We start from the raw sequence: 27,145 nt of genomic DNA on the forward strand, positions 1-27,145 counted from the left end.
TTGATGTCTGCTAGACTAGAACAGGTTTGATGTCTACTAGACTAGAACAGGTTTGATGTCTGCTAGAGTAGAACAGGTTTGATGTCTACTAGACTAGAACAGGTTTGATGTCTACTAGACTAGAACAGGGTTGATGTCTGCTAGACTAGAACAGGGTTGATGTCTGCTAGACTAGAACAGGTTTGATGTCTGCTAGACTAGAACAGGTTTGATGTCTGCTAGACTAGAACAGGTTTGATGTCTGCTAGACTAGAACAGGTTTGATGTCTGCTAGACTAGAACAGGTTTGATGTCTACTAGACTAGAACAGGTTTGATGTCTACTAGACTAGAACAGGTTTGATGTCTGCTAGACTAGAACAGGTTTGATGTCTACTAGACTAGAACAGGTTTGATGTCTGCTAGACTAGAACAGGTTTGATGTCTACTAGACTAGAACAGGTTTGATGTCTACTAGACTAGAACAGGTTTGATGTCTACTAGACTAGAACAGGTTTGATGTCTACTAGACTAGAACAGGTTTGATGTCTACTAGACTAGAACAGGTTTGATGTCTACTAGACTAGAACAGGTTTGATGTCTACTAGACTAGAACAGGTTTGATGTCTACTAGACTAGAACAGGTTTGATGTCTGCTAGACTAGAACAGGTTTGATGTCTACTAGACTAGAACAGGTTTGATGTCTACTAGACTAGAACAGGTTTGATGTCTACTAGACTAGAACAGGTTTGATGTCTACTAGACTAGAACAGGTTTGATGTCTACTAGACTAGAACAGGTTTGATGTCTGCTAGACTAGAACAGGTTTGATGTCTACTAGACTAGAACAGGTTTGATGTCTGCTAGACTAGAACAGGCTTTATGTCTGCTAGACTAGAACAGGCTTTATGTCTGCTAGAGTAGAACAGGTTTGATGTCTACTAGACTAGAACAGGTTTGATGTCTACTAGAGTAGAACAGGTTTGATGTCTACTAGACTAGAACAGGTTTGATGTCTGCTAGACTAGAACAGGTTTGATGTCTGCTAGACTAGAACAGGTTTGATGTCTACTAGACTAGAACAGGTTTGATGTCTGCTAGACTAGAACAGGTTTGATGTCTGCTAGACTAGAACAGGTTTGATGTCTGCTAGACTAGAACAGGTTTGATGTCTGCTAGACTAGAACAGGTTTGATGTCTACTAGACTAGAACAGGTTTGATGTCTGCTAGAGTAGAACAGGCTTTATGTCTGCTAGAGTAGAACAGGCTTTGATGTCTGCTAGAGTAGAACAGGTTTGATGTCTGCTAGACTAGAACAGGTTTGATGTCTACTAGAGTAGAACAGGTTTGATGTCTACTAGACTAGAACAGGTTTGATGTCTGCTAGACTAGAACAGGTTTGATGTCTGCTAGACTAGAACAGGTTTGATGTCTACTAGAGTAGAACAGGTTTGATGTCTACTAGACTAGAACAGGATTGATGTCTGCTAGAGTAGAACAGGTTTGATGTCTGCTAGACTAGAACTACTAGGAACAGGTTTTGATGTCTACTAGACTAGAACAGGTTTGATGTCTACTTTATGACTAGAACAGGTTTGATGTCTACTAGAGTAGAACAGGCTTTATGTCTACTAGACTAGAACAGGTTTGATGTCTACTAGACTAGAACAGGTTTGATGTCTACTAGACTAGAACAGGTTTGATGTCTACTAGACTAGAACAGGTTTGATGTCTACTAGACTAGAACAGGTTTGATGTCTACTAGACTAGAACAGGCTTTATGTCTACTAGACTAGAACAGGTTTGATGTCTACTAGACTAGAACAGGCTTTATGTCTGCTAGACTAGAACAGGTTTTATGTCTACTAGACTAGAACAGGCTTAATGTCTGCTAGACTAGAACAGACTTTATGTCTGCTAGAGTAGTACAGGTTTGATATCTGCTAGACTAGAACAGGCTTAATGTCTGCTAGACTAGAACAGGTTTGATGTCTGCTAGACTAGAACAGGCTTTATGTCTGCTAGACTAGAACAGGTTTGATGTCTACTAGACTAGAACAGGCTTTATGTCTGCTAGACTAGAACAGGTTTGATGTCTACTAGACTAGAACAGGTTTGATGTCTACTAGACTAGAACAGGCTTTATGTCTGCTAGACTAGAACAGGTTTGATGTCTGCTAGACTAGAACAGACTTTATGTCTGCTAGAGTAGTACAGGTTTGATGTCTGCTTTGTCTGCTAGAGTAGAACAGGTTTGATGTCTGCTAGACTAGAACAGGTTTGATGTCTACTAGACTAGAACAGGTTTGTATCTCTACTAGACTAGAACAGGTTTGATGTCTACTAGACTAGAACAGGTTTGATGTCGACTAGACTAGAACAGGTTTGATGTCTACTAGACTAGAAACAGGTTTTATGTCTGCTAGACTAGAACAGGTTTGATGTCTACTAGACTAGAACAGGCTTAATGTCTACTAGACTAGAACAGGTTTGATGTCTACTAGACTAGAACAGGCTTTATGTCTGCTAGAGTAGTACAGGCCTAGAAGGTATACAGTTGAAGTCACACCCAGAGATGTTAGTACAACTATGAACTCTAAAATGTCACTCCACACACAGATTCAGATTGAAAAGCGACATAGACGTTTAATTTAAGGATTCTTAAAAGAAGTGCACTATGTTGGCTACTTACACAGTGTTTTATACATGCTCACTATGAAGAAGAAGACTAGAATAATTTCAATATGAGCAGCGTTTTGATACTGCTCTGCATATTTCCATAAATGTTCTTATAACAATGGGCTTTGTTACAGCTACAAATGACAATGTCCAGACCAACGGCTGTCCTTCTGCTATTTCTTCATCCAGCCACTAGATGGCAGCAGTGACAACTGAAGGACTGATTCTCTACTATCAGCAGCCTGTGTGGAAATGGCTCTTGAACTGTTGTTATCTATTAGCCTAACTGCCAAATCAAGAAATGTAGGAATTACGCTTCATTAAATCCTTACACGAAGCATTTTTGTATAATAACTCATGGAGGTATATATAGCTTTCAAATTAAAATGTTTGGTACTGTATCTAATTCAGTTCACTCTGGTATATGGGATTACGTTTAGTTATGTTCCCTTGAGTTGGGTTAGTTGCCTAAATGCCGATATATTAATTGTTTCCCCTGGTAATTTGTAGACCTACATTGATCACAATGCAACTATCAGACTGGGCGGGGAGAAGTGTAGTGGTAAAACACTGGCATGTTCTAGACGTTCTATTTTCCTCTCTGTCGACGCTCAGCTGACTGTGACGTGGTCATGTGGAGATATACCAAGAGACGGGCGAGGTGTCGAGGCTGGGGGACTGCGGCGTTATGGTGCGGGCCAGGCCACAGAGGAATACGGGCAACGAATTCACTATAGGAGCCTTTAGACATTCTGAAATACTGTATAATTCTTCCGTGGACAGTTGGACCCACCTTTATTCGCCTGTCTCGAAGCTCTCCATAATCATTAATTTCCCATTTTCAATTAAGAAGAGAGATTGAGACACCGACAGCAGTTGCTGGTACTCCTAAAAAGGTACAGTAGGCTATCCATATTCATTATCCTTTCATGCGTAGGCTTATTTCTTTTGCGTGTGGACTTTCTGTCAAGTTATGTAGCCTACTAGTTGTCTTTCTCTTTTAGCTCGGGTCCAGACAATACACATCGCCATTCCAATGTTCGGTTCCCTACACGCGTAACACATGAGGCAATATTTAGTTACAATGTGTCCACGTCTTAAAATTGAAACATTTGTCTAGTCTGAAACGTTCCAATTTTCAAGTGTAACATATCGTTTAAATCTCACAACCTAGCTCCGGCGGCCCGACGCATGTGTTGTATGTGTGTGTATGTGTGTGTGTGTGTGTGTGTTGGTGGCAGCTGTCATATGTCAGGTCTCTCTCTCGGGAGGAGCTGGAAATAACCAAATAATATTGTTGTCGTGCTTCCAGAGAACTCAGAGGCACATTGCCAACCTCCGGGGGAATACCCGTGGATGGTCACTGGCATTAATTTACCTCACAGGCCCAGCTGACAGCGGTTTATTCTGTTGGTGCTGGAAAGAGTGATACAGGCTACATAACGGTCCACTCCGAATGATATCATTAGTCATTGCTGATGCATGAGCCCACGAGTCATATCCCACCAGTTGAAGACAAAACATACATACAATAACATAAACAGTGTATCAGTACAGTAATACAACTGGACTAGTGGCCCAATAAACTCTGAGGGAATTACAAAACAATGTATGTAAAAGAAAATGCCATTAAACAGTCATATGATGCTCACAGTTCCTTTCACAAGTTATCCTATTATAAGTTATCCTATTATACGTTATTCTATTATAAGTTATCATTTAATACGTTATCCTATTATAAGTTATTCTATTATAAGTTATCCTATTATAAGTTATCCTTTAAGTTATCCTATTATAAGTTATTCTATTATAAGTTATTCTATTATAAGTTATCCTATTATAAGTTATCCTTTAAGTTATCCTATTATAAGTTATCCTTTAATAAGTTATCCTATTATAAGTTGTCCTATTATAAGTTATCCTATTATAAGTTATCCTATTATAAGTTATCCTTTAATAAGTTATCCTATTATAAGTTATCCTTTAAGTTATCCTATTATAAGTTATTCTATTATAAGTTATTCTATTATAAGTTATCCTTTAATAAGTTATCCTATTATAAGTTATCCTTTAAGTTATCCTATTATAAGTTATCCTATTATAAGTTATCCTTTAATAAGTTATCCTATTATAAGTTATCCTTTAAGTTATCCTATTATAACATTTACATTTACATTTAAGTCATTTAGCAGACGCTCTTATCCAGAGCGACTTACAAATAAGTTATCCTTTAAGTTATCCTATTATAAGTTATTCTATTATAAGTTATTCTATTATAAGTTATCCTATTATAAGTTATCCTATTATAAGTTATCCTATTATAAGTTATCCTATTATAAGTTATTCTATTATAAGTTATCATTTAATAAGTTATCATTTAATAAGTTATCATTTAATAAGTTATCCTATTATAAGTTATCCTATTATAAGTTATTCTATTATAAGTTATAATTTAATAAGTTATAATTTAATAAGTTATCCTATTATAAGTTATCCTATTATAAGTTATCCTATTATAAGTTATCCTATTATAAGTTATCCTATTATATGTTATCATTTAATAAGTTATCCTATTATAAGTTATCCTATTATAAGTTATCCTATTATATCTTAAGCTTTTTAGTATGTCACAAGATGAGATGAAATGGGACACACACTTACAGCCAAGAAGGAGCTGAACAGATCTGATGAAATACTGGTGGACCGGTAACAGTAATTAGTGGACCGGTAACAGTAATTAGTGGACCGGTAACAGTAATTAGTGGACCGTATAGACCCCCACTGTTAGCGGTTGGTTCAGCTGGTCTTGGATAGATTGATTCAGACTACAGAATGCCCCCCCCCCCCATTCTGAATAGGAAAATGAATCAATTATATCATATCAGTCATTAATTGTTGTTATCAATGAGCTCACAAGTCAAATAGTCCACTTGTTTTAAAGGCCAATTGTGTAATTTCAACAGCGTGACCATGACACTGTTTTTGTTTGTTGGTAGAAGGAGGGGGACTGGGGATATGTAACATATTTAAAGATACACATGGTTTGTTTACAAAGACTAAAATGATGACAGATGAACCATCAACCTCAGATGATGGTTATTATAGGGTAAAAAAAAAAATATTTAACAGGCTAATGCCGCTGCCACCTCTACACTCTAACCACTAGGCTACGCTGCCACCTCTACACTCTAACCACTAGGCTACGCTGCCACCTCTACACTCTAACCACTAGGCTACGCTGCCACCTCTACACTCTAACCACTAGGCTACGCTGCCACCTCTACACTCTAACCACTAGGCTACCCTGCCACCTCTACACTCTAATCACTTGGCTACGCTGCCACCTCTACACTCTAACCACTAGGCTACCTGCCACCTCTACACTCTAAGCGCTAGGCTACGCTGCCACCTCTACACTCTAACCATGAGCCTACGCTGCCGCCTCTACACTCTAACCACTAGGCTATGCTGCCGCCTCTACACTCTAACCACTAGGCTACGCTGCCGCCTCTACACTCTAACCACTAGGCTACGCTGCCGCCTCTACACTCTAACCACTAGGCTACGCTGCCACCTCTACACTCTAACCACTAGACTATGCTGCCACCTCCCCACTCTAACCACTAGGCTACGCTGCCACCTCTACACTCTAACCTCTAGGCTACGCTGCCACCTCTACACTCTAACCACTAGGCTACGCTGCCACCTCTACACTCTAACCACTAGGCTACGCTGCCACCTCTACACTCTAACCACTAGGCTACGCTGCCACCTCTACACTCTAACCACTAGGCTACGCTGCCACCTCTACACTCTAACCACTAGGCTACGCTGCCACCTCTACACTCTAACCACTAGGCTACGCTGCCGCCTCTACACTCTAACCACTAGGCTACGCTGCCGCCTCTACACTCTAACCACTAGGCTACGCTGCCGCCTCTACACTCTAACCACTAGGCTACGCTGCCACCTCTACACTCTAACCACTAGGCTACGCTGCCACCTCTACACTCTAACCACTAGGCTACGCTGCCGCCTCTACACTCTAACCACTAGGCTACGCTGCCGCCTCTACACTCTAACCACTAGGCTACGCTGCCACCTCTACACTCTAACCACTAGGCTACGCTGCCACCTCTACACTCTAACCACTAGGCTACGCTGCCACCTCTACACTCTAACCACTAGGCTACACTGCCACCTCTACACTCTAACCACTAGGCTACGCTGCCACCTCTACACTCTAACCACTAGGCTACGCTGCCACCTCTACACTCTAACCACTAGGCTACGCTGCCACCTCTACACTCTAACCACTAGGCTACCCTGCCACCTCTACACTCTAACCACTAGGCTACCCTGCCGCCTCTACACTCTAACCACTAGGCTACGCTGCCACCTCTACACTCTAACCACTAGGCTACGCTGCCACCTCTAAACTCTAACCACTAGACTATGTTGCCACCTCCCCACTCTAACCACTAGACTATGTTGCCACCTCCCCACTCTAACCACTAGGCTACGCTGCCACCTCTACACTCTAACCTCTAGGCTACGCTGCCACCTCTACACTCTAACCACTAGGCTACGCTGCCACCTCTACACTCTAACCACTAGGCTACGCTGCCACCTCTACACTCTAACCACTAGGCTACCCTGCCTCCTCTACACTCTAACCACTAGGCTTCACTGCCACCTCTACACTCTAACCACTAGGCTACACTGCCACCTCTACACTCTAACCACTAGGCTACACTGCCACCTCTACACTCTAACCACTAGGCTTCACTGCTGCCACCCCTATATTTGATGGGTCTTACAGTTACCATAAAGGGTCTAAACAGATTCGTTCACAGACCACTTGATGCCTTTGAGAAACCACTTGAGTGTATTCTACTCTGATGAGGTTGTTGTTGTTGTTGTTGTTGTTGTTGTTGTCAACAGTTGCAGTGGGGGGAGTGAAGAAGACATGACTGATTATTATGATGTTCTGGGAGTGTCACGAAGCGCCTCTCCAGAGGACGTTAAGAAGGCGTAAGTACAGGATTCATGCTATATTTTATTCTTTGACCGGGTCAGTCTTATTGAGATGAAACATCTTCTTTTACAAGACAGACTTGACCAAAATAGCAGCAATACAAAGGTTTTTCAGACACATAAACAATATAAAAACACAAAGCTATACAGTTAAAAAAACAACAACAACGTACATTTAGACATTGACCAGCTGCTTTGAGGAGGGGTACACAGCATCTAGAGGTCAAAACATTGACCAGCTGCTTTGAGGAGGGGTACACAACTTCTAGAGGTCAAAACATTGACCAGCTGCTTTGAGGAGGTGTACACAACTTCTAGAGGTCATAACATTGACCAGCTGCTTTGAGGAGGGGTACACAACTTCTAGAGGTCAAAACATTGACCAGCTGCTTTGAGGAGGGGTACACAGCATCTAGAGGTCAAAACATTGACCAGCTGCTTTGAGGAGGGGTACACAACTTCTAGAGGTCATAACATTGACCAGCTGCTTTGAGGAGGTGTACACAACTTCTAGAGGTCAAAACATTGACCAGCTGCTTTGAGGAGGGGTACACAACTTCTAGAGGTCAAAACATTGACCAGCTGCTTTGAGGAGGTGTACACAACTTCTAGAGGTCATAACATTGACCAGCTGCTTTGAGGAGGGGTACACAACTTCTAGAGGTCAAAACATTGACCAGCTGCTTTGAGGAGGGGTACACAACTTCTAGAGGTCAAAACATTGACCAGCTGCTTTGAGGAGGGGTACACAACTTCTAGAGGTGAAAACATTGACCAGCTGCTTTGAGGAGGGGTACACAACTTCTACAATGATTGTCCCCCACTCCATTCTATACGGTTACAGGTTAAATAGTAGACTGGTGTGGTTTATCTGTCTAGTTACAGGTTAAATAGTAGACTGGTGTGGTTTATCTGTCTAGTTACAGGTTAAATAGTAGACTGGTGAGGTTTATCTGTCTAGTTACAGGTTAAATAGTAGACTGGTGAGGTTTATCTGTCTAGTTACAGGTTAAATAGTCGACTGGTGAGGTTTATCTGTCTAGTTACAGATTAAATAGTAGACTGGTGAGGTTTATCTGTCTAGTTAGTTACAGGTTAAATAGTAGACTGGTGAGGTTTATCTGTCTAGTTACAGGTTAAATAGTAGACTGGTGAGGTTTATCTGTCTAGTTACAGGTTAAATAGTAGACTGGTGAGGTTTATCTGTCTAGTTAGTTACAGGTTAAATAGTAGACTGGTGTGGTTTATCTGTCTAGTTAGTTACAGGTTAAATAGTAGACTGGTGAGGTTTATCTGTCTAGTTACAGGTTAAATAGTAGACTGGTGTGGTTTATCTGTCTAGTTAGTTACAGGTTAAATAGTAGACTGGTGTGGTTTATCTGTCTAGTTAGTTACAGGTTAAATAGTAGACTGGTGTGGTTTATCTGTCTAGTTAGTTACAGGTTAAATAGTAGACTGGTGTGGTTTATCTGTCTAGTTACAGGTTAAATAGTAGACTGGTGTGGTTTATCTGTCTAGTTAGTTACAGGTTAAATAGTAGACTGGTGTGGTTTGTCTGTCTCGTTAGTTACAGGTTAAATAGTAGACTGGTGTGGTTTATCTGTCTAGTTAGTTACAGGTTAAATAGTAGACTGGTGAGGTTTATCTGTGTAGTTACAGGTTAAATAGTAGACTGGTGTGGTTGATCTGTCTAGTTAGTTACAGGTTAAATAGTAGACTGGTGAGGTTTATCTGTCTAGTTACAGGTTAAATAGTAGACTGGTGAGGTTTATCTGTCTCGTTAGTTACAGGTTAAATAGTAGACTGGTGTGGTTGATCTGTCTAGTTAGTTACAGGTTAAATAGTAGACTGGTGTGGTTGATCTGTCTAGTTAGTTACAGGTTAAATAGTAGACTGGTGTGGTTGATCTGTCTAGTTAGTTACAGGTTAAATAGTAGACTGGTGAGGTTGATCTGTCTAGTTAGTTACAGGTTAAATAGTAGACTGGTGTGGTTGATCTGTCTAGTTAGTTACAGGTTAAATAGTAGACTGGTGTGGTTTATCTGTCTAGTTAGTTACAGGTTAAATAGTAGACTGGTGAGGTTTATCTGTCTAGTTAGTTACAGGTTAAATAGTAGACTGGTGTGGTTGATCTGTCTAGTTAGTTACAGGTTAAATAGTAGACTGGTGTGGTTGATCTGTCTAGTTAGTTACAGGTTAAATAGTAGACTGGTGTGGTTTATCTGTCTAGTTAGTTACAGGTTAAATAGTAGACTGGTGAGGTTTATCTGTCTAGTTACAGGTTAAATAGTAGACTGGTGTGGTTGATCTGTCTAGTTAGTTACAGGTTAAATAGTAGACTGGTGAGGTTTATCTGTCTAGTTACAGGTTAAATAGTAGACTGGTGTGGTTGATCTGTCTAGTTAGTTACAGGTTAAATAGTAGACTGGTGAGGTTTATCTGTCTAGTTAGTTACAGGTTAAATAGTAGACTGGTGTGGTTGATCTGTCTAGTTAGTTACAGGTTAAATAGTAGACTGGTGTGGTTGATCTGTCTAGTTAGTTACAGGTTAAATAGTAGACTGGTGAGGTTTATCTGTCTAGTTACAGGTTAAATAGTAGACTGGTGAGGTTTATCTGTCTAGTTACAGGTTAAATAGTAGACTGGTGTGGTTGATCTGTCTAGTTAGTTACAGGTTAAATAGTAGACTGGTGAGGTTTATCTGTCTAGTTACAGGTTAAATAGTAGACTGGTGAGGTTTATCTGTCTAGTTACAGGTTAAATAGTAGACTGGTGTGGTTTATCTGTCTAGTTAGTTACAGGTTAAATAGTAGACTGGTGTGGTTTATCTGTCTAGTTAGTTACAGGTTAAATAGTAGACTGGTGTGGTTTATCTGTCTAGTTACAGGTTAAATAGTAGACTGGTGTGGTTTATCTGTCTAGTTACAGGTTAAATAGTAGACTGGTGAGGTTTATCTGTCTAGTTACAGGTTAAATAGTAGACTGGTGAGGTTTATCTGTCTAGTTACAGGTTAAATAGTAGACTGGTGAGGTTTATCTGTCTAGTTACAGGTTAAATAGTAGACTGCTGTGGTTTATCTGTCTAGTTAGTTACAGGTTAAATAGTAGACTGGTGTGGTTTATCTGTCTAGTTACAGGTTAAATAGTAGACTGGTGTGGTTTATCTTCTGTCTAGTTACAGGTTAAATAGTAGACTGGTGAGGATTTTCTGTCTAGTTACAGGTTAAATAGTAGACTGGTGAGGTTTATCTGTCTAGTTACAGGTTAAATAGTAGACTGGTGTGGTTTATATTTCTAGTTAGTTACAGGTTAAATAGTAGACTGGTGAGGTTTATATTTCTAGTTAGTTACAGGTTAAATAGTAGACTGGTGAGGTTTATCTGTCTAGTTAGTTACAGGTTAAATAGTAGACTGGTGAGGTTTATCTGTCTAGTTACAGGTTAAATAGTAGACTGGTGAGGTTTATCTGTCTAGTTAGTTACAGGTTAAATAGTAGACTGGTGTGGTTTATCTGTCTAGTTACAGGTTAAATAGTAGACTGGTGAGGTTTATCTGTCTAGTTACAGGTTAAATAGTAGACTGGTGAGGTTTATCTGTCTAGTTACAGGTTAAATAGTAGACTGGTGAGGTTTATCTGTCTAGTTACAGGTTAAATAGTAGACTGGTGAGGTTTATATTTCTAGTTAGTTACAGGTTAAATAGTAGACTGGTGAGGTTTATCTGTCTAGTTAGTTACAGGTTAAATAGTAGACTGGTGAGGTTTATCTGTCTAGTTACAGGTTAAATAGTAGACTGGTGAGGTTTATCTGTCTAGTTAGTTACAGGTTAAATAGTAGACTGGTGTGGTTTATCTGTCTAGTTACAGGTTAAATAGTAGACTGGTGAGGTTTATCTGTCTAGTTACAGGTTAAATAGTAGACTGGTGAGGTTTATCTGTATATCCTTACGGTAGCTATTGATAACTCAACCATACTGACTGATAGAGTTACTGGACAGACACAGAAACCTTTTAAAACATGAATTACTCCTCTGTATCCCAATTTATACCCTATTCCCTACACAGTGCACTACTTTAGACAAGAGCCCTATGGCACCCTATTCCCTACATAGTGCACTACTTTTGACCAACGCCAGACAGGGAAGTGCACTATGTAGGGAATGGTGTGCCATTCGGGATGCACCCTCTGTTTCATGACCTCTCTCTCTCTCTCTCTCTCTCTCTCTCTCTCTCTCTCTCTCTCTCTCTCTGTCTCTCTCTCTTTGCCACCTGGACGGGCATTGAGTTACCAACGATCCTCTCTTTCTTTAAGCTCAATGCTCAGATTTTGTCTCCTGCATCAGATGTTGTGTCCTGTCAGTCTCCTGCATACAGTGGGGCAAAAAAGTATTTAGTCAGCCACCAATTGTGCTTGTTCTCCCACTTAAAAAGATGAGAGGCCTGTAATTTTCATCATAGGTACACTTAAACTAAGACAGACAAAATGAGAAAAAAAAATCCAGAAAATCACATTATTTGGTCACCTACAAACAAGCAAGATTTCTGGCTCTCACAGACCTGTAACTTCTTCTAAAGCCTCTTAGGGATGATGCGGAATTTAGTTCCTTTGCAGGAAAGAGCGCCACCTGTAGTACTCGATAAAACTCAAACTTTCATTAAAACACACATGCAAGGTACTGAATTAAAGCTACACTCGTTGTGAATCTAGCCACCAAGTCAGATTTGTAAAATGCTTTTCGGCGAAAGCATGAGAAGCTATTATCTGATAGCATGCACCCCCCAAAATAGCTGAACGACACCTAAACAAAAGATTTTGCGGTAGCCGGCGCTACACAAAACGCAGAAATAAAATATAAAACATTCATTACCTTCGACGAGCTTCTTTGTTGGCACTCCTATATGTCCCATAAACATCACAATTGGGTCTTTTTCCCGATTAAATCCGTCATTGTATAGTCAAAATGTAATTTGCTGAAAGCCGGTCTGATCCAGGAAAATGCCCCTTTACAAGACGCAACATCACTTTTTAAAATTACAAAAGTTTCCTATAAACTTTTACAAATCACTTCAAACTACTTTTCTAAACCTTCGGTATTAATAAACGTTAATGATCTATAAAATTGATCTGTATTCGATAGCAGCAAGTCTTGAAATCATCGTCCATTGTTTTCAATTTCACAACATCCTGTGGTGCGCCCCAAGACAGGAAGTGCCTATACGTCATCTAACCAAGGATAAAGCAGACTTGAAATGCCAGTACTGGCGACATCGTGTGGAAGCTATAGGCGTTTACAGCGGATCCTCATTCATTTTCTTTCGCCTTAGACAATACATTGAATGGCGGATGAATATTTTTTTTGTGTTTTTGGTAAACAGTATTACCAGGGATTTTTACTCCTAAACACGTTCTGTTATAGCCACAGACACGATTTAACCAGTTTTAGAGACTTCAGAGTGTTTTCTATACACACATACTTATCATATTCATATACTATATTCCTGGCATGAGTAGCATGACTTTGAAATGTTGCGCGATTTTTAACAAAAATCTGCAAAAATTCGTATCATCCCTAACAGGGAGGCTGCTCTGTCCTCCACTCGTTACCTGTATTAATGGCACCTGTTTGAACTTGTTATCAGTATAAAAGACACCTGTCCACAACCTCAAACAGTCACACTCCAAACTCCACTATGGCCAAGACCAAAGAGCTGTCAAAGGACACCAGAAACAAAATTGTAGACCTGCACCAGGCTGGGAAGACTGAATCTGCAATAGGTAAGCAGCTTGGTTTGAAGAAATCAACTGTGGGAGCAATTATTAGAAAATGGAAGACATACAAGACCACTGATAATCTCCCTCGATCTGGGGTTCCACGCAAGATCTCACCCCGTTGGGTTAAAATGATCACAAGAACGGTGAGCAAAAATCCCAGAACCACACAGGGAGACCTAGTGAATGACCTGCAGAGAGCTGGGACCAAAGTAACAAAGCCTACCATCAGTAACACACTACGCCGCCAGGAACTCAAATCCTGCAGTGCCAGACGTGTCCCCCTGCTTAAGCCAGTACATGTCCAGGCCCGTCTGAAGTTTGCTACAGAGCATTTGGATGATCCAGAAGAAGATTGGGAGAATGTCATTTGGTCAGATGAAACCAAAATATAACTTTTTGGTAAAAACTCAACTCATCGTGTTTGGAGGACAAAGAATGCTGAGTTGCATCCAAAAAACACCATACCTCCTGTGAAGCATGGGGGTGGAAACATCATGCTTTGGGGCTGTTTTTCTGCAAAGTGACCAGGACGACTGATCCGTGTAAAGGAAAGAATGAATGGGGCCATGTATCGTGAGATTTTGAGTGAAAACCTCCTTCCATCAGCAAGGGCATTGAAGATGAAACGTGGCTGGGTCTTTCAGCATGACAATGATCCCAAACACACCGCCCGGGCAATGAAGGAGTGGCTTTGTAAGAAGCATTTCAAGTTCCTGGAGTGGCCTAGCCAGTCTCCAGATCTCAACCCCATAGAAAATCTTTGGAGGGAGTTGAAAGTCCGTGTTTCCCAGCAACAGCCCCAAAACATCACTGCTCTAGGGGAGATCTGCATGGAGGAATGGGTCAAAATACCAGCAACAGTTTGTGAAAACCTTGTGAAGACTTACAGAAAACGTTTGACCTCTGTCATTGCCAACAAAGGGTATATAACAAACTATTGAAACACTTTTGTTATTGACCAAATACTTATTTTCCACCATAATTTGCAAATAAATTCATTAAAAATCCTACAATGTGATTTTCTGGATTTCTTTCTAATTTTGTCTGTCATAGTTGAAGTGTACTTATGATGAAAATTACAGGCCTCTCTCATCTTTTTAAGTGGGAGAACTTGCACAATTGGTGGCTGACTAAATACGTTTTTGCCCCACTGTATGTTTCCTATAGTCTTCTATAGTCTTTTAGGCTTGTCCTCTGTTTTGCTGTCCCCTCCAAAAGGGAATAGTTGTCTTCAAACGTTTCTCTCAATATAAGGCGCTGCTTTAATACATGTCGAGGCCCCTTTATAGGCCAACAATGTAGCTATTGAAAATGGTTACTTGTGCTATTGAATATGTCACTGTGTTTGTGTGTTCAGGTACAGGAAACAGGCTCTGCGATGGCATCCGGACAAGAACCCAGACAACAAGGAGGAGGCAGAGAGGAAGTTTAAGGAGCTGGCTGAGGCCTATGAAGTTCTTTCAGACCGTAAGACCAACCTCAACCTGGTTTAAACCTATAGTTAACCTCATTATTACCCCTTTTCTCCACTGTTCTGTGGACTTCGTGGTTAACAACAGTGAGAATACGTCTCCTTATCTTTACAGGGAGAAAACGAGAGGCGTATGATACCTATGGCAAAGACCGAATTCCCAACAACACAGGTGAAGGAATCTTCTCTGTTCTATCTCTTGTGATTCTGTTACTAAAACACGTTTTCGAGGTATCCCTTATGGGATACGCCTTAGGACGAGTCACAAGCTCCAAGTATGCAATCACACAGCGTCTGTTGGAGACAGACAGGTCAAGTGTCGAATGAGGTTAGCCCCTCTCCTCCGTAAAGGGAGCCACTCGTTCGCCAACTGGTCATTCTCGCCTGTCTTCCTTGCGGAAGTGACTGCGTTCACTAAAAAACTCCCCTTAGCACGACTAGATTCCTGTCTTCCTACTGAACCATTATCAGAGAAACCGTGAGGTTAACTCTGCTGAATGTAGGACCGTGAGGTTAAGAGAAGAGCAATAAACGCATTGTGGTCCCCACAGCTCCGCCAGGCGTGTATAAATGACCTTTGAACTGCTGACAGTGTTTAATGCATTGATACACTTTCTGCCCTTTCCTTTGAATTTGTCACATCCTTGTCAGGGGCGGACAATACTACTGTCGTGGTATACATCAACCGCCAGGGTGGCACACGCTCTTCTGTGTCTACACAGACTACTGTCGTGGTATACATCAACCTCCAGGGTGGCACACGCTCTTCTGTGTCTACACAGACTAACTGTTAAGATGATTCTGTGGAGCAGAGCACACCTACTTTTACTATGCGTGACTCAAGTCCCAGGTGTATTGAATGTGGAACTTTTTGTCCAGAGGAAATCCCCTATATGGGGGAGATTCCATTCCCAGTTGTTCAAAAGTTACCTAAGCGGATTTCGGCGATCAGATAGGATTAAATGTTAGAATTTTAACAGAAAAATAAATAAATAACTGAAATATTTTTTAAAAACTGAAATATGTGATTCTGATCCTCCAGATATGGGTAAGGATTTGTTCATCCAATTTGACCTTTTTAGTCAGGATTAAATTACGTTTTTGCATTTTTTTCAAAATTCAAAAGATAGTAAATAGGATAGTTTTGATGCTGAAAATCTGGATTATCTTGATCCCACTGGAAGGGAGGATTTAGAAAAGATGAAGAAGATAAATCCAAGAAATGTGAGGAAGTTTAGAACAGTTTCTTACATGTGATTTTTTTATTTATTTAACTAGGTGAGTCAAACAGTGGGTTAACAGCCTTGTTCAGGGGTAGAACACAGATTTGTACCTTGTCAGTTCAGGGGAATTGAGCTTGAACCTTCGGTTCCAAGTCCAACACTCTAACCACTAGGCTACCTGCCACCCCAAAAGGTTTATGTTAAATGGACTGTAGGTATGTGATCAGTTGTTATATTGAGAAGTCTCAAATAAATGCATCTACGCACTTATAAGTGGATATGCAGGCTCTATTCTTTTTTAAAATCTAGGTATCTTTATTCATGTAGTTCACTCATCTCTGTTTCCCTATGACAGTGTCGAAGTAGTAACGCAACCTGTCCAGTAGATGGCGACGTGCCTGTTCAAATCACAGAAAGGCCAGATTATGGCATCTGGATCAGAATGATCCTATCTGATTATTTTCTGAAAAATAACAAATAAATAAAAAAAGTCTCAAAAAACAGCCAGATCGGATCTGATTGTACTATAGCAAAACAGAGGATTACAGAACCCGGATATTTATAAACCCAGATAAATTTTTTAAACATTTTTTAGCCCAGGTGGTGAACCAGATCTGGGAGAGATAATGTCTAGCCACCATAGATCTCTTCGCACTTGGACTGGGCGTGTTATCACACCCTTGCAATTACAATTGTTTCGCCTTAGAGCTTATGCTTTCAACCTGCCTCCATTTACTTCTTCGAAAGAAGGGCGTGGATAGAACGTGTATGGCACAAGAGTGACCAAGACTTTGTGTCTTTTTCCTCCTGCTATTAAATGCACCTTCATACCGTCCTCGGTGTTCGGAGCCTCGGAAGGCCGTGAGAACCCTGCTTTCGGAAGCGTCACGGGAATTGGCCATACACCATAATAAGGGACACGTGTGGTCCTGTGAGAATACGAGTGAGATGTGTGACCACTTTTTCCCGTAAAAAGGAAGAGCGGTACATTCGTTCGTGACCAATCGGCAGGCATTGTGGCTCTTTTTGTTTATGGAGGAGAGCTGTTCACCTCATTCGCCACTCGACCTGTCTGTCTCCAACAGACGCTTTGTGATTTGGATACTTTGAGCTTGTGACCCTGCCCTAAGACGCATCCCATAAGTGACATCTCACTGTATTCTCATAGAACCAGGGGTTTACGCATGTCAAGTTTTATAGAGTTGTCTACAATTACATCATCTATTCTGCTCTGTTTTTGATCAACAATGTTGGTTGTGTCCATATTAATCAATCAAAATGTATCCCTTCTCTCCCTCCCTCCCACCAGGCTCCAGTAGCCATCCCACTCCGGAAGACTTCCCAGGGTGCACCTTTACATTCCGGAGTCCAGAGGAAGTGTTTCAGGAATTCTTTGGAGGCCAGGATCCTTTTGCACATTTCTTCGGTGGGTCAATATCCTACGACTTTATGTGTTCCTTAGTCGAGGCTAAATCTGACCGGGAAACCAGTCCGTAGGGGAATCGCAGCAGTTCACACAAAGCGGAACACGACCTGCTTCTTCTATGTTTCATAGTCTCTCTGTTATCTCTGTCCTCGTAGTCTCTCTGTTATCACTGTCCTCGTAGTCTCTCTGTTATCACTGTCCTCATAGTCTCTCTGTTATCACTGTCCTCATAGTCTCTCTGTTATCACTGTCCTCATAGTCTCTCTGTTATCACTGTCCTCATAGTCTCTCTGTTATCTCTGTCCTCATAGTCTCTCTGTTATCACTGTCCTCGTAGTCTCTCTGTTATCACTGTCCTCATAGTCTCTCTGTTATCACTGTCCTCATAGTCTCTCTGTTATCACTGTCCTCATAGTCTCTCTGTTATCACTGTCCTCATAGTCTCTCTGTTATCACTGTCCTCATAGTCTCTCTGTTATCACTGTCCTCATAGTCTCTCTGTTATCACTGTCCTCATAGTCTCTCTGTTATCACTGTCCTCATAGTCTCTCTGTTATCTCTGTCCTCATAGTCTCTCTGTTGTCACTGTCCTCGTAGTCTCTCTGTTATCACTGTCCTCGTAGTACATTTTACATTTACATTTAAGTCATTTAGCAGACTCTGTTATCACTCTTATCCAGAGCGACTGTCCTCACAAATTGGCAGTCTCTCTGTTATCACTGTCCTCATAGTCTCTCTGTTATCACTGTCCTCATAGTCTCTCTGTTGTCACTGTCCTCATAATCTCTCTGTTGTCACTGTCCTCATAGTCTCTCTGTTATCACTGTCCTCATAGTCTCTCTGTTATCACTGTCCTCATAGTCTCTCTGTTATCACTGTCCTCATAGTCTCTCTGTTATCTCTGTCCTCATAGTCTCTCTGTTGTCACTGTCCTCGTAGTCTCTCTGGTTATCTCTGTCCTCATAGTCTCTCTGTTATCACTGTCCTCATAGTCTCTCTGTTTTCACTGTCCTCGTAGTCTCTCTGATATCACTGTCCTCGTAGTCTCTCTGTTATCACTGTCCTCGTAGTCTCTCTGTTATCACTGGCCTCGTAGTCTCTCTGTTATCACTGTCCTCATCGTCTCTCTGTTATCACTGTCCTCATCAGACGGTCTCTCTGTTATCACTGTCCTCATAGTCTCTCTGTTATCACTGTACTCATCGTCTCTCTGTTATCACTGTCTTCATAGTCTCTCTGTTATCACTGTACTCATAGTCTCTCTCTTATCACTGTCCTCATAGTCTCTCTGTTATCACTGTCTCTCTGTTATCACTGTCCTCATAGTCTCTCTGTTGTCACTGTCCTCAGTCTCTCTGTTATCTCTGTCCTCAGTCTCTGTTATCACTGTCCTCATAGTCTCTCTGTTATCACTGTCCTCGTAGTCTCTCTGTTGTCACTGTCCTCATAGTCTCTCTGATACCACTGTCCTCAGTCTCTCTGTTATCACTGTCCTCATAGTCTCTCTGTTATCACTGTCCTCATAGTCTCTCTGTTATCACTGTTCTCATAGTCTCTCTGTTATCACTGTCCTCATAGTCTCTCTGTTATCACTGTCCTCATAGTCTCTCTGTTATCACTGTCCTCATAGTCTCTCTGTTATCACTGTCTCTCTGTTATCACTGTCCTCATAGTCTCTCTGTTATCACTGTCCTCAGTCTCTCTGTTATCACTGTTCTCCTCAGTAGTCTCTCTGTTATCACTGTTCTCATAGTCTCTCTGTTATCACTGTCCTCGTAGTCTCTCTGTTATCACTGTCCTCATAGTCTCTCTGTTATCACTGTCCTCATAGTATCTCTGTTATCACTGTCCTCGTAGTCTCTCTGTTATCACTGTCCTCGTAGTCTCTCTGTTATCACTGTCCTCATAGTCTCTCTGTTATCTCTATCCTCATAGTCTCTCTGTTATCACTGTCCACATAGTCTCTCTGTTATCACTGTCCTCGTAGTCTCTCTGTTATCACTGTCCTCGTAGTCTCTCTGTTATCACTGTCCTCATAGTCTCTCTGTTATCACTGTCCTCATAGTCTCTCTGTTATCACTGTCCCTGTAGTCTGTCTGTTATCACTGTCCTCATAGTCTCTCTGTTATCACTGTCCTCATAGTCTCTCTGTTATCACTGTCCTCATAGTCTCTCTGTTATCACTGTCCTCATAGTCTCTGTTATCACTGTCCTCATAGTCTCTCTGTTATCACTGTCCTCATAGTCTCTCTGTTATCACTGTCCTCATAGTCTCTGTTGTCACTGTCCTCATAGTCTCTCTGTTATCACCGTCCTCATAGTCTCTCTGTTATCACCGTCCTCGTAGTCTTTCTGTTATCACTGTCCTCATAGTCTCTCTGTTATCACCGTCCTCGTAGTCTCTCTGTTATCACTGTCCTCATAGTCTCTCTGTTATCACTGTCCTCATAGTCCCTCTGTTATCACCGTCCTCATAGTCTCTCTGTTATCACTGTCCTCATAGTCTCTCTGTTATCACTGTCCTCATAGTCTCTCTGTTATCACTGTCCTCATAGTCTCTCTGTTATCACTGTCCTCATAGTCTCTCTGTTATCTCTGTCCTCATAGTCTCTCTGTTATCTCTGTCCTCATAGTCTCTCTGTTATCTCTGTCCTTATAGTCTCTCTGTTATCTCTGTCCTCATAGTCTCTCTGTCCCTGTTACTGTCCTCATAGTCTCTCTGTTATCACTGTCCTCAGTGTCTCTCTGTTATCTCTGTTCTCGTAGTCTCTCTGTTATCTCTGTCCTCATAGTCTCTCTGTTATCTCTGTCCTCATAGTCTCTCTGTTATCACTGTCCTCATAGTCTCTCTGTTATCTCTGTTCTCGTAGTCTCTCTGTTATCTCTGTCCTCGTAGTCTCTCTGTTATCTCTGTCCTCATAGTCTCTGTTATCACTGTCCTCATAGTCTCTCTGTTATCTCTGTCCTCATAGTCTCTCTGTTATCTCTGTCCTCATAGTCTCTCTGTTATCTCTGTCCTCTCAGATGACTTTGCCTTCGGAGGAGGGATGCACAGTGGCTTCCATGGACATCCTGGCACTTCGAGGCTCGGCCCAAGCCGGTTTTTCTCCTTCCCCTCTGCTGGAGGTCCGTAATAAAACAATATCTGGATCCCAAATGTCACCCTATTCCCTATGTAGTGCACTACGTTCGACTGCGCTGATAGGGCTCTGGTCAAAGCTCTATGTAGAGAATAGGGTGTCATTTGGGACACAATTCTATAATAAGAGGGTTTTAACACATGTATTACACAGTTACAACACAATTCTATCAGCTCCAGTCACAGTATAGTTTATCTGACTGGTCCTCGTCCTCCCTCCTTCACAGTGCATGACTTCCCCTCTTCCTCCCTCCTTCACTGTGCATGACTTCACCTCTTCCTCCCTCCTCCACAGTGCATGACTTCCCCTCTTCCTCCCTCCTTCACAGTGCATGACTTCACCTCTTCCTCCCTCCTTCACAGTGCATGACTTCCCCTCTTCCTCCCTCCTGAACACTGCATGACTTCACCTCTTCCTCTTCCTCCCTCCTCCACACTGCCTGACTTCACCTCTTCCTCTTCCTCCCTCCTTCACACTGCATGACTTCACCTCTTCCTCTTCCTCCCTCCTTCACACTGCATGACTTCACCTCTTCCTCCCTCCTTCACACTGCATGACTTCACCTCTTCCTCCCTCCTTCACACTGCATGACTTCACCTCTTCCTCCCTCCTTCACACTGCACGACTTCACCTCTTCCTCCTCGTCCTCCCTCTTTCACAGTGCACGACTTCACCTCTTCCTCCCTCCTTCGCAGTGCATGACTTCACCTCTTCCTCCTCTTCCTCCCTCTTTCACAGTGCATGACTTCACCTCTTCCTCCCTCCTTCGCAGTGCACGACTTCATCTCTTCCTCCTCGTCCTCCCTCTTTCACAGTGCACGACTTCACCTCTTCCTTTTCCTCCCTCTTTCACAGTGCACGACTTCACCTCTTCCTCCCTCGTTCACAGTGCACGACTTCACCTCTTCCTCCTCGTCCTCCCTCTTTCACAGTGCACGACTTCACCTCTTCCTTTTCCTCCCTCTTTCACAGTGCATGACTTCACCTCTCCCTCCTCTTCCTCCCTCTTTCACAGTGCACAACTTCATCTCTTCCTCCTCGTCCTCCCTCTTTCACAGTGCATGACTTCACCTCTTCCTTTTCCTCCCTCTTTCACAGTGCATGACTTCACCTCTTCCTCCCTCGTTCACAGTGCACGACTTCACCTCTTCCTCGTCCTCCTCCCTCTTTCACAGTGCATGACTTCACCTCTTCCTCCTCGTCCTCCCTCTTTCACAGTGCACGACTTCACCTCTTCCTCCTCGTCCTCCCTCTTTCACAGTGCACGACTTCACCTCTTCCTCCTCGTCCTCCCTCTTTCACAGTGCACGACTTCACCTCTTCCTCCTCTTCCTCCCTCTTTCACAGTGCACGACTTCACCTCTTCCTCCTCTTCCTCCCTCTTTCACAGTGCATGACTTCACCTCTTCCTCCTCTTCCTCCCTCTTTCACAGTGCACGACTTCACCTCTTCCTCCTCGTCCTCCCTCTTTCACAGTGCACGACTTCACCTCTTCCTCCTCGTCCTCCCTCTTTCACAGTGCACGACTTCACCTCTTCCTCCTCGTCCTCCCTCTTTCACAGTGCACGACTTCACCTCTTCCTCCTCATCCTCCCACTTTCACAGTGCACGACTTCACCTCTTCCTCCTCTTCCTCCCTCTTTCACAGTGCATGACTTCACCTCTTCCTTGTCCTCCTCCCTCTTTCACAGTGCACGACTTCACCTCTTCCTCCTCGTCCTCCCTCTTTCACAGTGCACGACTTCACCTCTTCCTCCTCTTCCTCCCTCTTTCACAGTGCACGACTTCACCTCTTCCTTGTCCTCCTCCCTCTTTCACAGTGCACAACTTCACCTCTTCCTCGTCCTCCTCCCTCTTTCACAGTGCACGACTTCACCTCTTCCTTGTCCTCCTCCCTCTTTCACAGTGCACGACTTCACCTCTTCCTCCTCGTCCTCCCTCTTTCACAGTGCATGACTTCACCTCTTCCTCCTCCTTCCTCCTTCACAGTGCACGACTTCACCTCTTCCTCCTCGTCCTCCCTCTTTCACAGTGCACGTCTTCACCTCTTCCTCCTCGTCCTCCCTCTTTCACAGTGCACGACTTCACCTCTTCCCTCCTCTTCCTCCCTCTTTCACAGTTTACGACTTCACCTCTTCCTCCTCGTCCTCCCTCTTTCACAGTGCACGACTTCACCTCTTCCTCCTCGTCCTCCCTCTTTCACAGTGCACGACTTCACCTCTTCCTCCTCGTCCTCCCTCTTTCACAGTGCATGACTTCACCTCTTCCTCCTCTTCCTCCCTCCTTCACAGTGCATGACTTCACCTCTTCCTCCCTCGTTCACAGTGCACGACTTCACCTCTTCCTCCTCGTCCTCCCTCTTTCACAGTGCAACGACTTCACCTCTTCCTCCTCGTCCTCCCTCTTTCACAGTGCACGACTTCACCTCTTCCTCCTCTTCCTCCCTCTTTCACAGTGCACGACTTCACCTCTTCCTCGTCCTCCATGGCTGGAATGGATTGGATGGACAGCATCGGAGGAGGGAATTTCAAGTCTGTCTTCACCTCTTCCTCCTCTTCCTCCCTCTTTCACAGTGCACGACTTCACCTCTTCCTCGTCCTCCATGGCTGGAATGGATTGGATGGACAGCATCGGAGGAGGGAATTTCAAGTCTGTCTTCACCTCTTCCTCCTCTTCCTCCCTCTTTCACAGTGCACGACTTCACCTCTTCCTTGTCCTCCTCCCTCTTTCACAGTGCACGACTTCACCTCTTCCTCCTCTTCCTCCCTCTTTCACAGTGCACGACTTCACCTCTTCCTCGTCCTCCATGGCTGGAATGGATTGGATGGACAGCATCGGAGGAGGGAATTTCAAGTCTGTCTCCACCTCGACGCGTGTCATCAACGGCAGACGCACCGCCACCAAGAAGTCAGTAAATCTGCATCCCAATTTGCACCATAAACCCTATTTAGTGTAAAACGAATGGTACCATTTGTTCCGGTGTTTGTGTCTCTGCATTGGTCATGTGAGGGAAACAGGTTCCCTAAATATGATGATATGGGCGGTGACAGACTGTTCTTGTCAACAGGATCAAAGAAAACGGTCAGGAGAGAACAGAGATCGAGGAAGACGGGGTCTTGAAGACGGTGCTCATCAATGGTAATCCATCCTCCCTGTGTCCCTCCCTCCCCTCATTCAGTCCCTTGTCAACTGTTCCTGACTAGCTGTGTCTGGGTTATTCTTCCTCCTGTCCCCCTCCTAACCACCTCCTAACTCAGGACTACCTGACATGATGACTCCTTGCTGTCCCCAGTCCACCTGGCCGTGCTGCTGCTCCAGTTTCAACTGTTCTGCCTGTGATTATTATTATTGGACCATGCTGGTCATTTATGAACATTTGAACATCTTGGTCATGTTCTGTTATAATCTCCACCCGGCAGAGCCAGAAGAAGGACTGCCACCCCAATAGCCTGGTTCCTCTCTAGGTTTCTTCCTAGGTTTTGGCCTTTGTAGGGAGTTTTTCCTGCCACCGTGCTTCTACACCTGCATTGCTTGCTGTTTGATGTTTTAGGCTGGGTTTCTGTACAGCACTTTGAGATATCAGGATGTATGAAGGGCTATATAAATAAATTTGATTTGATTACTAACCCCCACATGTCCCCCTCCTAACCCCCTTCTGTCTCCCTCCTAACCCCTCCTAACCCCTCCTGCCCCCTCCTATTCCCTCCTGTCCCCCTCCTATCCCCTCCTGCCCCCTCCTGTCCCTCCTGCCCTCTCCTATCCCCTCCTGCCCCCTCCTGCCCCCTCCTATCCCCTCCTGCCCCCTCCTGCCCCCTCCTATTCCTTCCTGTCCCCCTCCTATCCCCTCGTGCCCCCTCCTATCCCCTCCTGTCCCCCTCCTATCCCCTCCTGTCCCCCTCCTTTCCCCATCCTGTCCCCCTCCTGCCCCCTCCTATTCCCTCCTGTCCCCCTCCTAACCTCCTCCTGTCCCCTTCCTAACCCCTCCTGTCCCCCTCCTAACCCCCTCCTGTCCCCCTCCTAACCCCCTCCTGTCCCCCTCCTAACCCCCTCCTGTCCACCTCCTAACCCCCATCCTGTCCACCTTTTAGGCCCTCCTGTCCCCACTCCTGAACCCCCTCCTGTCCCCCTCCTAACCCCCTCCTGTCCACCTCCTATCCCCTCCTGTCCCCCTCCTAACCCCCTCCTGTCCCCCTCCTAACCCCCTCCTCTCCCCCTCCTAACCCCCTCCTGTCCCCCTCCTAACCCCCTCCTCTCCCCTCCTAACCCCCTCCTGTCCCCCTCCTAACCCCCTCCTGTCCCCCTCCTAACCCCTCCTGTCCACCTCCTAACCCCCTCCTGTCCACCTCCTATCCCCTCCTGTCCCCCTCCTAACCCCCTCCTGTCCCCCTCCTAACCCCCTCCTGTCCACCTCCTATCCCCTCCTGTCCCCCTCCTAACCCCTCCTGTCCCCCTCCTAACCCCTCCTCTCCCCCTCCTAACCCCCTCCTGTCCCCCTCCTAACCCCCTCCTCTCCCCCTCCTAACCCCCTCCTGTCCCCCTCCTAACCCCCTCCTCTCCCCCTCCTAACCCCCTCCTGTCCCCCTCCTAACCCCCTCCTGTCCCCCTCCTAACCCCCTCCTGTCCACCTCCTATCCCCTCCTGTCCCCCTCCTAACCCCCTCCTGTCCCCCTCCTAACCCCCTCCTGTCCCCCTCCTAACCTCCTCCTGTCCCCCTCCTAACCCCCTCCTGTCCCCCTCCTAACCCCCTCCTCTCCCCCTCCTAACCCCCTCCTCTCCCCATCCTAACCCCCTCCTCTCCCCTCCTAACCCCCTCCTGTCCCCCTCCTAACCCCCTCCTCTCCCCCTCCTAACCCCCTCCTGTCCCCCTCCTAACCCCTCCTCTCCCCTCCTAACCCCCTCCTGTCCCCCTCCTAACCCCCTCCTCTCCCCCTCCTAACCCCTCCTGTCCCCCTCCTAACCCCCTCCTCTCCCCCTCCTAACCCCTCCTGTCCCCCTCCTAACCCCCTCCTGTCCCCCTCCTAACCCCCTCCTGTCCACCTCCTATCCCCTCCTGTCCCCCTCCTAACCCCCTCCTGTCCCCCTCCTAACCCCCTCCTGTCCCCCTCCTAACCTCCTCCTCTCCCCCTCCTAACCCCCTCCTGTCCCCCTCCTAACCCCCTCCTCTCCCCCTCCTAACCCCCTCCTCTCCACATCCTAACCCCTCCTCTCCCCCTCCTAACCCCCTCCTGTCCCCCTCCTAACCCCCTCCTCTCCCCCTCCTAACCCCCTCCTCTCCCCTCCTAACCCCCTCCTGTCCACCTCCTAACCCCCTCATGTCCCCCTCCTTTCCCCCAGGTGTGGAGGATGAGTTGGCCTTGGCTCTGGAGCTCAGCAAGAGAGACAGCCTGCCCCCTAGCCAACCCTCACAGACTCCCAGGCAACACCTTCAGCAGCAGGCAGAGAGGGCATTACCTGTGGAGCTCCAGACCCATCCACACCGACCCGGCTCCGGCCCCCGGTCTATGGCCCAGCGCTCCTTCAGCTCAGCCCCCTACTTCCACTACCCTGACGTCCCCAGGGAGGAAGAGGATGATGATGAAGATCTCCAGATGGCCCTGGCCTACAGCCTGTCTGAGATGGAGGCCCAGCAGAGAGCGTCGGCTTCAGCACCAGACGTCATCTCAGGTGCTGGGGGTGTGGTGATGGTAGAGGTTGGGGGTGAGGCGGGGGTTGGGGTGGGGAGAGTGGTCCTAGACCTTGGCCCAGGCCAGTCAACAGCACCAAAGAAGAGGTCAGGGTCAGGGGACATGTCACCACACAGCAGCCCCTCTCCACTGGACCACAGGGGGTTCCTCAACCACCTCCAGGAGCAGGGAGCCACTGAGGAGCCGGCTGCTAAAACCACCAGCAGCACCACTGTGAAAAATAAAAAGTGTGGTTGTATGGTGTGTTGAGTGTGTGTGTGTGTGTGAGGTGAGTGTGTGGTGAGTGTGTGGTTAGTGTGTGGTGAGTGAGTGTGAGTGAGTGAGTGTGAGTGAGTGAGTGTGAGTGAGTGTGAGTGAGTGTGAGTGAGTGTGAGTGAGTGTGAGTGAGTGGTGAGTGTGTGAGTGAGTGTGTGTGAGTGTGTGTGTGTGTGTGGTGAGTGTGTGGTGAGTGTGAGGTGAGTGTGTGGTGAGTGAGTGTGTGAGTGTGTGAGTGTGAGTGAGTGTGAGTGAGTGAGTGTGTGAGTGAGTGTGAGTGAGTGGTGAGTGTGTGGTGAGTGTGTGTGTGAGTGTGTGTGCGAGTGTGTGTGGTGAGTGTGTGCTGAGTGTGAGTGAGTGTGAGTGAGTGGTGAGTGTGAGTGAGTGTGAGTGAGTGTGAGTGAGTGTGAGTGTGTGTGAGTGAGTGTGTGAGTGAGTGGTGAGTGTGTGTGTGTTAGTGTGTGTGTGCTGAGTGTGAG

The 27,145-nt window shown here is 44.9% G+C and overlaps 1 protein-coding gene and 1 long non-coding RNA gene across 5 annotated transcripts; one reads left to right on the forward strand and one right to left on the reverse strand.

Annotated features, from left to right (window-relative positions):
• Positions 1 to 3,284: 3,284 nt before the first annotated feature.
• On the forward strand, positions 3,285 to 26,429 carry LOC118378680 (dnaJ homolog subfamily B member 6-like; the record flags this gene model as incomplete). Its single annotated transcript, XM_052492588.1, has 9 exons — positions 3,285 to 3,555; positions 7,604 to 7,693; positions 14,825 to 14,934; positions 15,054 to 15,110; positions 17,471 to 17,587; positions 20,612 to 20,713; positions 23,505 to 23,634; positions 23,795 to 23,865; positions 26,062 to 26,429. Coding segments are annotated over exons 2-9 (1,020 nt in total), but the record flags the coding sequence as incomplete, so codon positions are not given.
• On the reverse strand, positions 21,183 to 23,356 carry LOC127914934 (uncharacterized). 4 transcript variants are annotated; one of them, XR_008089474.1, is made up of 6 exons: positions 23,271 to 23,356; positions 23,032 to 23,065; positions 22,903 to 22,988; positions 22,561 to 22,603; positions 21,799 to 21,872; positions 21,183 to 21,401 (listed from the first exon to the last, which is right to left on the reverse strand). It is a non-coding gene; the product is annotated as an uncharacterized LOC127914934 (long non-coding RNA). The 4 variants fall into 4 exon arrangements; XR_008089476.1 differs by having other exon boundaries at positions 22,860 to 22,988; XR_008089473.1 differs by lacking the exon at positions 23,271 to 23,356 and adding an exon at positions 23,153 to 23,238.
• Positions 26,430 to 27,145: the final 716 nt, after the last annotated feature.

This window comes from Oncorhynchus keta, chromosome 34, assembly GCF_023373465.1.
Source record: "Oncorhynchus keta strain PuntledgeMale-10-30-2019 chromosome 34, Oket_V2, whole genome shotgun sequence".
NCBI lineage: Eukaryota > Metazoa > Chordata > Actinopteri > Salmoniformes > Salmonidae > Oncorhynchus > Oncorhynchus keta.